This window comes from Corvus kubaryi, unplaced genomic scaffold, assembly GCF_017639235.1.
Source record: "Corvus kubaryi isolate FWS band 111438036 unplaced genomic scaffold, C.kubaryi_AGA036_p1.0 37396, whole genome shotgun sequence".
In the NCBI taxonomy this organism is placed as follows: Eukaryota; Metazoa; Chordata; class Aves; order Passeriformes; family Corvidae; genus Corvus; species Corvus kubaryi.
The window spans coordinates 4,232,766-4,247,972 of record NW_024581135.1 but is presented as its reverse complement, the minus strand read 5'-3'; the positions used below and the strand labels follow the sequence as shown (position 1 = coordinate 4,247,972).

Here is a 15,207-nt window from a genome sequence, read left to right as displayed (position 1 = left end):
GGGAGGGTATTTCGAAGCGGCACATGTGCCTGAAGCTGAGGTGTCATAGCAACAACCTCATTAAAGCACCCCTCTTGGGAGTACTAACCTGTATTCCGACTGTTGGAAAGATGTCATTTATAATGTGACTTAATTCAGTGAAGAGTCAAAGTACAGTAGACAGCAGAAAAGTGAAACTGCTAATTTAAGGAATTCATAAAAGAACACAAATACCATATCAAACAGCTGCGAAAAAATCTGGCTTTTGCTCTTGACATCTTCCATTCCCTGAAACCACCACCGCTATTTCAGCCTTAAAGCCCACAATTTACAAGTTATTGGCAACTCCTCTTTCCTCGCCACCATCCCTTTAACCAGCCCTCTGGATGTGGCTCTTTTCTTATCTTTTACTACCCCTACATAGAAGGCATCACCATCTCAACTGTTCACCCTGATTGTCTCCAGCTCTCACGCTGAGCTTTTACCCCAGCAACTCCCACCCCACAGACAATCCCACTGCAGGATCTGCTCTGCTTCTTTCTCTACTGCACCATCCTCAAGGTTCTTCCTTCAGTGTCCATCTTGCCCCCAGAATAACCCAAAAGTGACAATTCAAATGAACATTATGATCCTTAGAAAGAAACATCTGCCAATATCCAGAGCTGCCTGGATATGATACTCATCACGTCCCTAATGGGGTAGCTGTGCAGCAGCCGAATAAATTCATGCATATTTGGATTTCACTTTTAAAGATCTATGATTTAATAGCTAATTCACAGCAATAACGCATCCGTACAATACGTTTTGGAAGGGCCTTTCAGTTTTTAGAGGAGTAGAGATAATTGTAGATGAAAAATGAAAGAAAATGGCACTGCTTAGTAAGTGAGTCGTTAACCTTTCAACCCAAGAGCTCCCGCTGCAAGCCTGACCAGAGGGACTGCAAGAGCTCCAGCAGCTGCAAGAGAGAGAATAAAGTTAATTCGATAGCTTTGGATTTCTTTTAGTTCTTTTCAACGCTTCCAAACTTGGTCCCCATCTGCTCAAAACAGTTGCTTGCCACAGCATTTTATGCGTCACAGGGCAGGCTCAGATACTTCCCCCTCTGGTAGATCTCACAGGGAAGGTGAGCTTTACATATCCTGTGCCCATAACATGCTGTCTGCAGCATTTTAAGCTAAAACACGAACCAGTCATTTGGTGTCAGTGCTTTGACCTTGAGTGACAAAAATCACAATTTTCCCTCTATACTTGCAGCTCCCCAAACAGCAGGAACAATCTCCTCAAAGGTCAGGGAGCTGCAGCCTGCAGAGCAGCACTCCTCCCATGGGAAGCTGGGAGAGGAACAGCAACCAGCAAAGCACACAAACTCCCAGTTTTAACTTCTATGGATCCCAGCAAGTGTCTGAACCCATGATCCATAGTGCTCTCTGTCACTCAAGATTGCTTGGACAAATGAACGTCTACATAAATCAGCTCTCCAAAAAAAAAAAACCTTTTTTTTTTTTTACCTCATTAAATCTTGTAAGGCTTTAATCCACAAACTTGATTAAAACATTTGGATAAATTTTAAGACTGGCATCTCTGTATTTCAATCACAGCTTACAGTGTTATTGCTTAGAATAACAACATAATACAGAGGCTAAGCAATAAACGTACCTGTGACTTGCATAAAATAGGTTATTTACATTGGGCTCCTGGTATGACTTCAGTTTAAAAAAAAATACTGCTCATATTTGCACTGATCTCAGTTATCCTGCACTTACCAAGAGATACACATATACAATTATTATCTTCTGGTGTGCTAAAACAAGCCATCTCTGCAGTTCAATGTATGGTTTATCCAGTACACATGGATCTGTACAAGACATTCTATATTTTAATATGTTTATTTGCTAACTGTTGGCAGAATTGTACAAGAGTACATTTGCAGCCAGTGACAACTTACAGATTTTACAATAAAAAGGGAGAAATATTGGCCAGATAGTTAATTAAATGGTACTGGAACAGTGTTTTTTCCCCTTTCACAAACTCCAGTTAGTATTCCAAACCTGTCTTAGGTGCCCCAGTGACATGAAAACCGATAAATCTTCATTTATTGTCAGTAGATTTCTAACCTGGCTGTTTTAAACAGCATGATGAACACATTTTAGCAGAATATATTAGCTGTGCCAGTTTAATAAGAGGGAGATTGATGAAGCCTTTCCTTTCTTCCTCTGTACAAAGCACAGCACTCAGGGAAGAAAATCCTTCAGATTTTCCTTCTTCAGCAACACCTTTCCTTTCCTGGGACACCATTTCTCCTCCTTGGACTATTACTAGCCAGTCTTCTCTTCCACTGAAATTCAAGAGGGATCTCAAACTTTATCAGCACCCACCTGATGAGAGGGTGGGAGGAAGAACAACCTCAGCCTCAAGGGCTGTATTACCCTGCCCAAGCTCTGCACAGGTTTCCCCTCCCTGTTTCCCTCCTTGTTGGGTTCAAGGCCAAAACAAACTGAATGTGGTCACCTGGCCCTGACAGGGGATGAGATCCGAGGAGAGGGCACCCTCCCCAGGGGAAGAGCCAGGGTACAGCCCAGGTGGGCCAGTGTCAGAGCTCCATCCCTGACCCCTCACTCCAGGACCAGCATCATCAGCACCACCAGCACAAAACGCATTTCTCAGATCAGACTGTCTGGCAATCAAAGGGTTACTAAGGACAAAGGAAAGATTTTCTTCCCCAGGCTGTAACACTTAAGACTACTCAGAAAAATACAAATGCTTCCTTTTTTTTCCTCCTTAACGAGAAGGCTTAGCTCACACTTAAAATTGCTCCAAGAACCAATCCTATTCTTGATGCCCGGATCATTCACATGAAGAACCAGGAGACCACATCATGAGCAACCCTTCTCCACCACCAGCACAGAAGAAGCAGGAGCCCAACCCCAATCCTTCCTGAGGTGCTTTACCTAGTCCCAGCTGCTCAGGTATTTTCCTTTCAAAATAAACATAATTTATCAGTTTTTCCAAAACTTTCCCCAGCCCCTTCTGTAAAATAGGCTGCAAAGGGAGGCAGAAGGTGTGACCTTGGCAAGTGTATGAGCCCCAGAGGTCCAGCAGGAAGGAGATGTTTTGAGAGGTGTTTCTCCCCCAAGTATGGGTATGGATATTGTTACTGGCTAGTGAGATTTATACTCATACCTCCCACTTACTCCTTCTGAAGGATATCCTTTCAGATGCTTTGTGGTCCAGCAGACTTCAACATCTAAGAACCTGTTAGTCTGCTTTTTATTCCTCTTGTAATTAGAACAAATGTTCAGGTTATTGAGAGAATTAAGAAAAATCAATGTTAATGAGCTTTTGGACTACAGTATTAGATGGTTTCAGCCCATAACTGCAAAGTATTTTGGCTTACTTTGCCAGGGTTTTGGGTTTGTCCGTTGGTTTTAAACACCAACAGATTTCTCAGCGGGAAAAAGAAAATGGTAGGTCTATGGACCCAAGCTAGCCAAACTGTAAAAACTCAGTTTATACCAATAATTCACACTCCTGCCCCTAAAAACAAGAGAGCTCTAAAGAACAGAGCACTCTACCAAATACAGTTTTGAGGTATGTACTTACATTAAATATAACCAATTGCTTTAAAGGGCAACCATTCCCACAGCACAAAGTTCACATAAATTTTCCCACAAGTCCCAAATGCAAACACTATCTGCAAAGTCCACACGCTTTGTATTTCACCAAAGCTTTGCAGAATACATTTAGCATAAGCGAAAACAGAGTTAGGTTTTGCTCTTCACTTCATCTTTTCTGACAGAAAGGTGTCAATAGAAAGGTGCTAACAGGAAAGCTGACTGCAGCCCATGCAACTTTATTACTGAAGTATGGGGGATTACTTGGTGTTATTGAAACATCACTGCACTTCTGCAGTGACTACCGCTGACTTTCTTTTTTTTCCTCCTTACACTGGTAGTGATTCCTATTGGGATGAGTTACTTTTAACCTTCAGTTATTTATCAGTGGGGGGAAAAAAGAAAAAAGAATTCTTTAAGTCTAGAATAAGGCAGGTGAATGTAAAATACACCCGTGCAGACTTGAAGTCCCACAGTGAGTTACCATTCATTTCTATAAAAATTAGATCCGGATCATCCATGAACTCTTCACTAATACACTCATTCCCAAAAGCAAGTGCTTCAAGAAGCCTCCTGTATTTTCAGGAAAGCAAGAAGAGATGTTGATTTCCCCATGGCTTATCAAAGACAATACTTGCACATACCAAATGTTCCTGCTTAACTCCTCATGCATTCAGCAACACAAGCTCTTTTTGGTTCAGAAGCACTGTGGAGACTGTTAGAATTTTTTGGTACTGGACATGGACTTTTTTGCTTCCCATCAAATAAAATAATGCTGTAATTTAACAAGTGACCCTCTGCCAATCACTTCTAGGTTTTTTGTTTCCCTGTGGCTGCAAACCCCAAATGAAAGCAGCATTCAACAGGCACCTGTACCATCAACAGCTGTGACTCCCTGATGAGCTCTGCAGCACCTGGGCTTCTGAAGCTGTACCGGAATTTCCCAGGCATGAAATTTTGTAAATTTGATAGGAAAAAAAAAAAGTAAAAAGAGAGAGGTGAAACTACTCGAGATGAAGCCATAATTCATGAGGTGAAAGCAGAATTCATAAGGTGAAACCAGATGCAAACCAGTAGGAGTCACCACTCTGCTCTCCCATAAACGTAAAGCCTATGGCCATCTCATGCTTCTCAGGCATCCCATGAAATACAATCCAAGATTTCCACTCAGGTGGGGCAACTTTTCCACTCAACATAAAACAGGATAGCAAACTGAATGAAACAAAGAGAATTTTTTTAATACTAGTGAGGGGAAATTACTCGTGTGCATGCACAACCAGGCAGTGGTAACCAGTTCAAGATGACCACCCTGAGCAGACAGGTCTTTCCTCCCCAAAAATCAGCAGAAGACATCAGCTGACTTCAAGAACAAGCATTCTGCTGTGTTAATTTACTCCTAGTACCACACCAAGGACATGCTGTGCTATCTTTAGAAAAAACTGGCTACTGTGGGGCGAAGCAGACTGTTGATATATTATGCTCTGACATTTTTCATTAAGATATATAAACTTGTGGAAGACGCGCTCTTGAATTTGCATATTTGCATCATGCTTTTCATAGACACATAAACAGTCTTTAATGCACTTAAATTACTTTGAGCTGCTGGATTAGCAAAGGGGATGCAGTGGCAGGATCCGAGTTGTGCCACACCTACCAGCTCTCAGCACTCATTTTATGCAAATGCTTTTAGTTATGCTCCTAAGGCTCACAGCCACTTATTAAATTCTCCTGAATTCTGAAGTCTTTTGCTGGTAAGTCTTCAGAGCAGCAGTCAACAGCAGAATGGCAATCACGGGCAATCACTGAGAGTTTAGTTATGTTACAACTTTTTGTGAGGCACTTCTGACACAGTGTGAAGCCACCGTGGGAAGACGGGCCACCAATTAATGTAAATCAGCATGGTTTCATCAAGGAGCATTTAACAATTCTAACTGACATAGAATCATAACATGGTTCATATACTCATTACTGAACACCACTAATTGGTGTGGGGAGTTATGCTGTTTCCAGAAAAAAGCATGGAACTTACGAATTGTTCCGAGAATATTGCACAGCAAAGGTAGCAGTAGCATTAGGAACACAAGCAGGCTTTATACACTTGAATGTGCTTTAAATACTCAACCTCACAGTTTGTATCAGAGCCGTATTTCAGAATTTTGTCATCATCTGTTGACAACCATCTGCTTCAAACTTCTTACAGCCCTAAGAGTGGCCAAAATTGGATACTGACAGAGAGAATTTCTGCACAGAAAGCAAACTATTCACAGGACAAAATAAGTGTCAAAGGCTGGAGACCTGGACACACAGGCCCAGAAATCCAAGGTAAATAAGAAAATTATAGAAATTTAGATCTGACACTTTCCTGCAATACTACTGGAGGTGCAGTTCACAGGTCTCTGAAAATGCAGAAGTAGCAGATTAACTGACACCACTTCTCCAGAGGAGTATGATCTACAGAGTAAATAGGTAGTATTGTGTACTGTCAACTCTATTCAACTCACAGCCACTAGAAACCCAGAGAAAGAAACGTAGCACAGCAAGTGCAGGCTGAGGAATTCATTCAGATGGGTCTGTACATACACACTGACCTGAATAGCTTGCTCCAATTTGAAGAAATGTGATAATGGGCCACTTGGGTCATGGCATGAGATTCTGTCTGCTGAAAAAAGCCCTGGTACTCCTGGCTTTGCTGCACTTAGCACAGCACCTTTCATGGCTCTCCCTCTATAGCCAAGGGATATCGTATGTATACAGGTGCAATATATTCTCACAGAAGTGGTTTACAGCAGCCCTACAGCATCACCTGCTCAGGTGAGCCTCCAAAACCCTGCCTGCAAAACACTTTTTTGCTCCAACACAGCTGTGCTTTGTTTCTACCAAAATTGCATACCAGCAATTCAACCCAACAAGCTGTAGGCTGGGACAGTGCTCAAGTTTTCACATTTCTATAATCTCAACCTGCTTCATCTCCCTTGCACAGGATTTGATGTTGCAGCCTCACAAGTTCTGCCTAAGACTCCTTACTTTAAGATATCACTATGAAGAAACCATTTGCTGCTCACCATTCTTTCTCTAATCTAAATATAAAAATAAAAACAACTGGCTTAGGACGTGGGCCCAAGGAGAACAAATTCCATTTTGCAGCCTTCCTCCACTCCTTGCACTCCTTAACTCCCACTGCCTGCAAACACCCCTCAGAAAAACCAACTTCAATAGTTACACAAAATAAACCTATTTTAAACCAAGTGTTTCTGATGAATTTGGAAGTCAGGCCAGTTTTCCTCCAGGAGATATATGACTATCAGCACTGGAGAACACACACGCTTGACCTACCCTCATTATACTTTACTAAATACTGCTGGAAAAACAGCTGCTTTAGGATAGGTTCCAAAAGAAAGTCAAGTGTGCTCATCCCTGGATAAATCTGCAAAGATTCTGATGTGCTAAATGAAAAGGTACTAACTTTATAATCCTTCCACATCTCCAAAACCAATATACATTATTCATGAAGAAAACTGTAGTGCTTCATGTAGAAGACCAGCAGATTCTTCTGTATTACCAAAAAAACCAGGTTTAACCAACCTAATGACTTCCGAGTAGCAGACCATATACATCTTAGCATATTGAGCTGTCTGGAATTTTCTCTGGTTTTCTGACCTCACAGGAAGGCAGTCTCCTTGCAAAAAATCAATGTTTTCACATGAAAAATTATCAATTTAACTTTATTAAAAAAAACTTGTGCAATAACTCCTCTTCTAGAGGATTGTTAGAAACTCTGAAATGAGAAGTAATCACGCATTTGATGCATATAATTTAAAATTAGATAAGAGAAATATAAACGTGGGTTTAGTTTAAGAAACCCAGACGTAATTAAACAAAATATTGGAATAGAAATATTTCAAGAAATAGATATTTCTTGCATACAAGTCATAGGACAATACAGACAGTATAATTTAATTAGAGGTCCTCCAATTAAGAATTTCCGGTGAAATTTTAATAAAATGGTCCAAAGTTCCTTTACACTTACATGCAACCTGATTCTTTACATCAAGGACAAAACAAAGAATCCACTGACTTCAGTGGTGTTGATGAAGGTCTGAAATCTATTTGTTTACAAAACATAAAACATGTTTTGCTCCAGAGAAGAGAAAGTCTCATTGGCAAATGACACACTTTGATTTCATAAGCACACAGCTTTACACAAATACCAATATACTTTGGGTAAATCAGTGCGTGTTTGCATATGCAAAAGAGCATCCAACCAGCAATGAACTTACTTTGCTCTCTCCTCTTTTATCTTCACAGTATTTGCAAGCAAAAATAAGCAAGTGTTTTGTGGAAATCTACCTATCATGTAGAAAATTGCTGCGATTTTTCGTGATCTTCTTGCATTAGTATGACTTTTTCAAACTTGCATGTTTATGACTACACAATGCTGCAGCATTTCTCCAAAAAAAAGATACACTGAAGAGGACTGTATGAGAAATGGTGGTTTTTTGGTACTTTCAGTGCCTCACAAGAACTCAACTTGAGGAAAAACTTCCCTGCATGTTAAGGGAGATGGAGACCCAAGTGTTCTACACCATATCACAGCCTCTGAGAACATCATAAGCAGCAGCCCAAACTATTTGACAATATCGAAACTGTATTTTAAAAAATATCACCAACAAGGTATTTTTGTTAGTTTCCAGTTAGGTAAATTACAATCTTAAAGCTTTATAGGAAAGCCACATGGGAATTTTTGTGGGAGCATGTCCATGTGTTTGCAAAGCAATCTTCTAGACAGAGCACCTCACATAAAAACACTGCATTTGCAGAACATTGCACCAGCATTTGTCTTGCACACGGTCCATCCTCACCCCAAAATACCACTGCAAAAACCAAAACTGCACCTTTTCATTCTCTGCTCATTCCAGGAAAAACAAGAGTGAATCTTATGAACTGCTGTTAAAACAGAGCTCTACAGTAGCAAAAACTTTGAGGAATTATAGATATTATTCTAAAGGCTTAGCTTTTAGCACTTGAAGTGCAAGTCATTCAAGAATGCCATGCCCAAAAGTTACTGAGGGATGTCCTACAGACAATCAGGCAACAGATAGCCCAAAATACATGGATATTCCCAAGAAAAGGAAATAGGTACACCCTTGTTTCTGAAGCGAAGCTGAGTTTCAGCTGTCTGGCTCCTCTGGAAGGCCTCATCACTCAGCAGGAAGCAGCAGGAGAGGTGTTTAGGAGCATCAGGCGGGTTGGGAAGCGCATTTCAGGATGCAACGTACCATATCTAGAACTCGTAATGCTGTAATCTGTTTTTCCGCCTCAGAGAATTAGGCTGTATTTCAACTGCATGGAAATAAAAATCTCCAGGCGTACCTCACTTCCAGACTGGCATTACATCATCTTTAAAAAGCCCTATTACTTAGCAGCACACTCTGCATATTGCAGTGTTTTGTTATTAATACACCATTGCAATTTATGGCAGAATGGTCAATAAAAATGCGGTTTCTAAAGAGACAAACAGCCTTCTCTCCAGCATCCAGCCCTACCCTCAGATTGGCAGGGGTCATAACCACCACACATGGAGCCCAACCTCAATTCTGTATTTACATACTGCTTGGGAAGCAATGACACATATAACAACAAAATATATTAGGCTCATATAACACTTTCCAGGTACAGACAAAAATCTTACTCCTGCTATGTGGATCTTGCAAATTAAATCAGATTAATAACATTGTGAACGTATTACTGGCAAAAGCATGTGTTTATCTCTAATGATCCTTCCCAGTTCCCATTAAATCTAATTAAAAGGCACTGACTGAGTTTTATTGGAATTCCATTACTGAGGTCCAATCCTGCTCTTGCACAGCCCAGCACCCACGGGAAAATGCCCTTCCCTTCTGCAAAGGCTCTGGAGCATCCTCACCAAAGGAATCCTGTTAGCAGGACCTCGGCTGGGCTGGGCATCTGATTCCAGAGCAACAAGTCCTGGTTATTTCACTTTACCAACTGCTTAAAAATGAAGATTTGTATCACTTTGCAGCACTGTGTTTTGGTACATCTTGAGAATTTGTCCTGTTATGGTCAACAACTGGCTAGCTAGCTGGGATAAGTTTACAAATATTTTCATCTCTTCGATAGAGATAATTTAAGGGCGAGAAAATTCAACTTGTTCAATTAAAAAACAAACTATAGCAGTTGGACAGAAGGTGCAAAGTCATTATTTGAGTAATTATATTAAAAAAAAAAACCCAATTAGTTTTTAATTGCACTTACAAATTTAAGACCTAGTTCTGCAATGTCTACGCTTAGCCCAAACTGACATTAAATACAGACTCAATAGTCTGTATGACTCGCATAAAAGTAGCCAAGTTCTGCTATTTTCATCTTTACTGTTCATCATTAAGAATGTAGTGAGGAAGTGCAATTAAAATGAGTTCTCTAAGCAAATTTTTTTTTAATTGCATTTGAAGAACAAGACTATTAAGCGACAGATTAATACATGAAAACTAGGAAAAAGCAACAACACGCTGGGATTCTAAATATGCTACTGTAACAAAACCAATGTTCTACTATCTAAATTGCCAGCCTTTCTGGAGAAAGCCGTAATTCTAAATTCACGAGTTACAATTACGTAAGCCCTTAGACAATGCAAAATGGAGAAATCCAATTTCTTCCACTGCAAATAACCAGTAAAGGACCGTCAAGAAGGTGCTGGAGGAACACTTGCTTCCAACATTCCAACTGAAGTCAATGTGAGTTTTGCCACTTTAAATGCAGAAAGATTGGGGTCCATATGAACCTCAAAGATATGGCATATGCTCAGATTTATATAGCAGCCGTCACGTAACTCTTCAAAGGAAGCACGGTGTGAAGTGAGAGAGCTTCTCTCCAAGCCTTTGGAGGACAGCTCCTTCAACCTGCCACAGCTCCAGCAGAACTGCTGTGATAAATTAGTAAAAGGCTTGCTGCAGAACGAGTTTACACATAGTCTTTTCACATCAAACACCTAGTTTTGAACTTTGAAATGCAGCTTACCCTTTAAATAGTTCGTGTATTTCTACCACTTTATTTTCACTAAACTACAGCTCTCAGAAACCACTGACCTTAAAAGAACAACCCAGGTAAGAGAGAACGTGCACGTCAATTCACAGAAACCCACACACAGAGCCTGCTCAGGCTCCAGGAGTGCCAGGGGTTTGTGTGTGCAGTCCCACACTCAGCTGAAGGCAGGCAGACATCACTGAGTGCCTCCAAAACCAACCAGCCACTGAAACTGCACTTGTGGACATCTCCTACAATTTCCATCTTTAATTAACCCTTATGACACATCCTGCCAAGTACTGTCCCAAACTCCGTGATGTATTATCACCCTCCTCTGTAATTTTGCCTCTCTAATGATAGCCATGTTCTCAAGTAATAGTTTTTGGGAATAAATAAATAAACAGCAAAGTCACTGTGACCTTGGAAGCATCTCTTTTGCATGTAAGATACTAATATTTATTATCCAGGTTCAAGCCATAACAAACTTAACTGTGGGAACATATACCTCTGTAGTACAGCACAGAAACAGCTTCTTTAGGTTTTTTCCAAGAATACTTTCCAACAGATGGCCAAGCTGGAGCTCAGACTGGTGAAGTACAGCAGTGCTGGTACACCCAGTTTCCAGCATTAAGCTGCTAATAACGACAGAGTTGTATTGTAAAGTCTCCTGGTGCAGTCAGTGTCACCTGCTGTGGCACCTAACCAGGGAATGAAGGCCATCAGCAGTCGTCCCAAGGAGACAAATTTATTTCACCTGGTCTGTGTTTCTGCTACAGGGGTGAGTAATCTAAACTCCCACCAGCCTAACCTTAAGCCTGAAAATTCCATTTCAAAATAATTTGCTTCCAGCTTTCACTTAAATACAGTCAAAGGATGCTGCAAAAACAATAAATTCCCTGCTAAGTGGGATGAAGACAGAAGTTTTGGAATTGCTTTTGTGACTCCAGAGAGGAGTAAAATTCATGAGGATTTGTTGTTCCTTCTTAAAAACAGTTTTAAAATTAGCAAAAAAAAAAAAAGTGTGATATGCCATCACTCATGAACTTGAGTTTTAAGTTATGTGACAACATTTTCCCATCCCATATAAAGTCTCCCTTTGCAGGAGCATCTCTTGTCTGCAAGACTTTGCTGAGAAGCTGTTTCAGCACTCCAGCACCTGCCTGAGAGCTCCAAAATGCTAAAACCACACATGAAGAGTGGGAAGAAGACAGTGGCTCAGTGCTGCTGACAGCAGTGACGTGCCACCAAAACCCAACACAAACAAGCCTCAGCGCAGACAGCAAGTCGATTAATAATGAGCAATGCAACTCATTAATACTGGTGTGGATACACATCTCACTGACAACACCGAGATTATCCAGTCAAGCTCCCATTATCCGGGGCATCTCTGCAATTTGGATCACCTCTAGGTAATCACACCAATTAGTGCAATGGAACCATGTAATGATGTTCACCGCAGCAGACACAAAAATAAAGGATGAAAAAGGGTGTAGGAGCCTAGGCAGGGAGCAGGGTGAAGCTCCAAGGGTGGGAAGAGCTGTGGGAAGGAAACGCCCACCAGAACGCCAGAGCACCGATGGGACCTGTGAAGTTCCCCTGAGCGTCTGTAGGGAGAGCAGGTAACAAATGTTGTCTTCTCAGCTTCCTGAACTGTTTGTAATGTTTTTCTCAGGCTCCTGAAATTCGTTTGTTGCAGCTATACTGAGAAGGAGTTGCAAGTGCTGCAAGGAATCTGGGTCCATCCATTTCCTCAGGAAGAACTGACTGAAGCAGAAGGAAAGGAAATCGCCTCTTTGTGGCTTCAGTGGCACAACCTCAGCTGCAGCAGGACTTATCCCTTATCCTTCCATACTCTCCTGTCTGGATTCCCTTCTGCTCACTTCTCTATTTCATCTCATTTCCAGTTCCCTCTCTCTATTTTTTCTTCACAATTTTTTTTATATACGTGAAATTAGAGGAGCTGTAACCTGGCTGAGGACAGACCTGATAAGACTGGAAGAATTTAACTGTATTTCATACCCAGAGAAAAGGGTTTAGCTAATTCAAACTTCGGTGGGGTTCCCTCCCACCTCCTTTTTCCCTCCTGATGTTACCCTCTGGTCTTACAGAAAGTGTTACCTCTCCCTACAGCACCTCACTAATATTTTATATTACCATGGCTACCACAACACTGCTATTAACACAACCCATGACATTTTCCCAATTCTCTTATTACCAATGGCGAGCCTCAGTGCATTCCAAATTTCAGTGCCTTTCACATACATTAAGCTTAACATGCTCCAGTGACTCTGAATTTTCTCCTGTAAAGGAAAATCAGCTTGGTATGGTCAATAATTTTTGCACTGTATCATAAAGTTTATCTGATGTGCAAATGTAATTCCCTTTCTGGATGCCTCATCCTGAATCCCTTTTAGGTTGAGACCACTTGACATTTTTTTTTAAACAAAATGCCTTTTAAGTCCTAATTTGTGCAGTGCTGGGTTTTGATAAGACATGACATTATGATATGATGAGTTAGTTGATTCTAAGTAAATTTGATTTATCCCACTTTTGGGGCTGGTATGATTTACAAGGATGCTGCCTTTTAAGATGGGATTGATTTTAATATAAGCTGACAGCACTTTTCTTTTCTTTTTTGGTGAAACACTAAATCAGAGCAAGGTAACTATGGAAAAAAGAAAACCCCAAAGGTAAAATCAAACAAAATTTGAACACCAGAAATTAATATTCATGCATAATTGGTACCTGCTTACCACTATGAAGGAATACAGAGCAACAAATCAATTTCCAGAACAATTCCACAAAATGTTTGGAAGTTTGATTTTTATTCATAAGATCAGATGCAAGCTACAGCTGCTGAAATCTAATCTGGCCATTCTGTGAATACCATGGAAAGTTCTTGAAGTATTTTCCATCAAACAATCACTACCACGACCACGTATCTTTGTGACCCAAAGCAAAAGCATACGTACCCTTCATAAAACTAAAAAGATTCCCTAAAAACCTTTCCTCTCTGGCTGCTCAAGTTCCGTTCTGTGGAATACTATCCTCATTTCCTTGCAATATCCCTGAACCTTGTGATGCAGTGTTTTAAACATGCAAGTTTGTGATGCTGCAGCAATACTTTTCTCGTTGATAGGTAGGTAGTTCTTATTTTCGCAGCATGAATCACCTATGTAATTCTGACAGGTACGTGGGAAAGGGACGGGAGAGGTTTGGTAGTTCGACTGAAGCAGAAATCTATACCCCAGACCGACTGTGCAGAGGCATCCGCACTCACCCAAACGAGTTGTAAGCAGTTAGTAAACGATTTAATAGGCAGTGTGTACGTGGTGGAGAGGAGCTGGGTGTCTAACAGTGAGAATTCAAGGCTTTACAGAGTTACATTTCTACTGAAATCTAACTAAACCCTCGCAGACTGCGTACAACACCACCCAGGGCATCTCATTCATGACACCACGCAGTTTGGAAGCGGAAGGGCTACAACAAGCCGACAGACAATTTTCTGGTGAGGAGGCTTTTCTACAGCGGCAAGAAAACCTGAGTCAGAGCACCACACCGCCGTTCCCGCACCTGAGCCACACAGAAGGCGGACTTGGGCTATACTTAGAAAATATCCAATTCAAACATCTCACAGGAAAATGAGAGCGGGTCTGGTGACTGCGCAATACGCGAGACGAAACACCGAGCCCCGCTCGGAACCGTCTCCCTCTTGGATGAGGGACTTCTCTGAGGCGGAGAACAGAGTTGGAAGTTCCGTGATCGCCCACCCCGCAGGTGCGGGACCCCGAGCCCAAATCCAAGTTCAGGCACTGAGCGAGCGGCAACTCGGGGACATTGACGAGGGAACTTTTGGAAGGCTGGGGGAAGCGGCGGACGCTCGCCGTTCCTGCGGCACATCGCCGCCGGCCGCGGGGCTGGCTCGGGGAGCCCCGGCCGGGACCGGGGGGTCGCCGGCAGCAGCGGCTGTTCCCCCGCCCGCGGTGGATCGCACCCCGCGAGTCGTGCCCGGTGAGGACACCGGGACCATCAGGGACATTACCCCACTCCTCGTCCCCGTGTGTTCGCCGCCGCCGAAGGTTCGCCCCCAACCCAGCGCAGCGCGCCCGCAACCCAGGCGTGCGGGAGCGCGGAGAGGGGAGCGCGGTGATGGAGCGTGGAGAGGGGAGCGCTCCGCGGCCGCGCCCGTCCGCGCAAGGCGCAAGGGAGCAAAACTTCCCGAGCAGAAGCGACGGGAAGTTCCACGGCTCCGCACCCCGCCACGGACGTGCCTTACCTCCGCGGGCTGCCGCTGCCAGCGCCTCGGCGACGGGCGGTAATCCCCAGAGCGTCGCCAGGGCCAGGAGGAGAGCGGACATCGCGGCGGGCGTGCGGGAGAAGAGGCAGAAGCCGAGCCTGTCGGCCGCGGGCGCGGAGCGGCGGAGCCTGTGCGGGAGGAGGCGCGGCGGAGCCTGTGCGGGAGGAGGCGCGGCGGCACCGCCGGCACTTTCCGGAGCGCGGAGCGCGGCTGGGCTCGCCGCACGCAGCGAGCGGGCAGCGCGGGGCGCCGGCGGCCGGCAGCGCCGCGCTCCGCCCC

The 15,207-nt window shown here is 43.0% G+C and overlaps 1 protein-coding gene across 1 annotated transcript in view; it reads right to left on the bottom strand.

The window, feature by feature from the left end:
* The window catches only part of LRP1B (LDL receptor related protein 1B), a 639,031-nt gene extending 623,945 nt beyond the window's left edge, over window positions 1–15,086 (bottom strand). The window contains exon 1 of the mRNA XM_042040771.1: window positions 14,908–15,086. Coding sequence (XP_041896705.1) covers window positions 14,908–14,989 — 82 coding nt within the window. The 5' untranslated portion in view covers window positions 14,990–15,086. The remainder of the gene's footprint in view (window positions 1–14,907) is intronic.
* Between the last annotated feature and the right edge of the window lie 121 nt (window positions 15,087–15,207).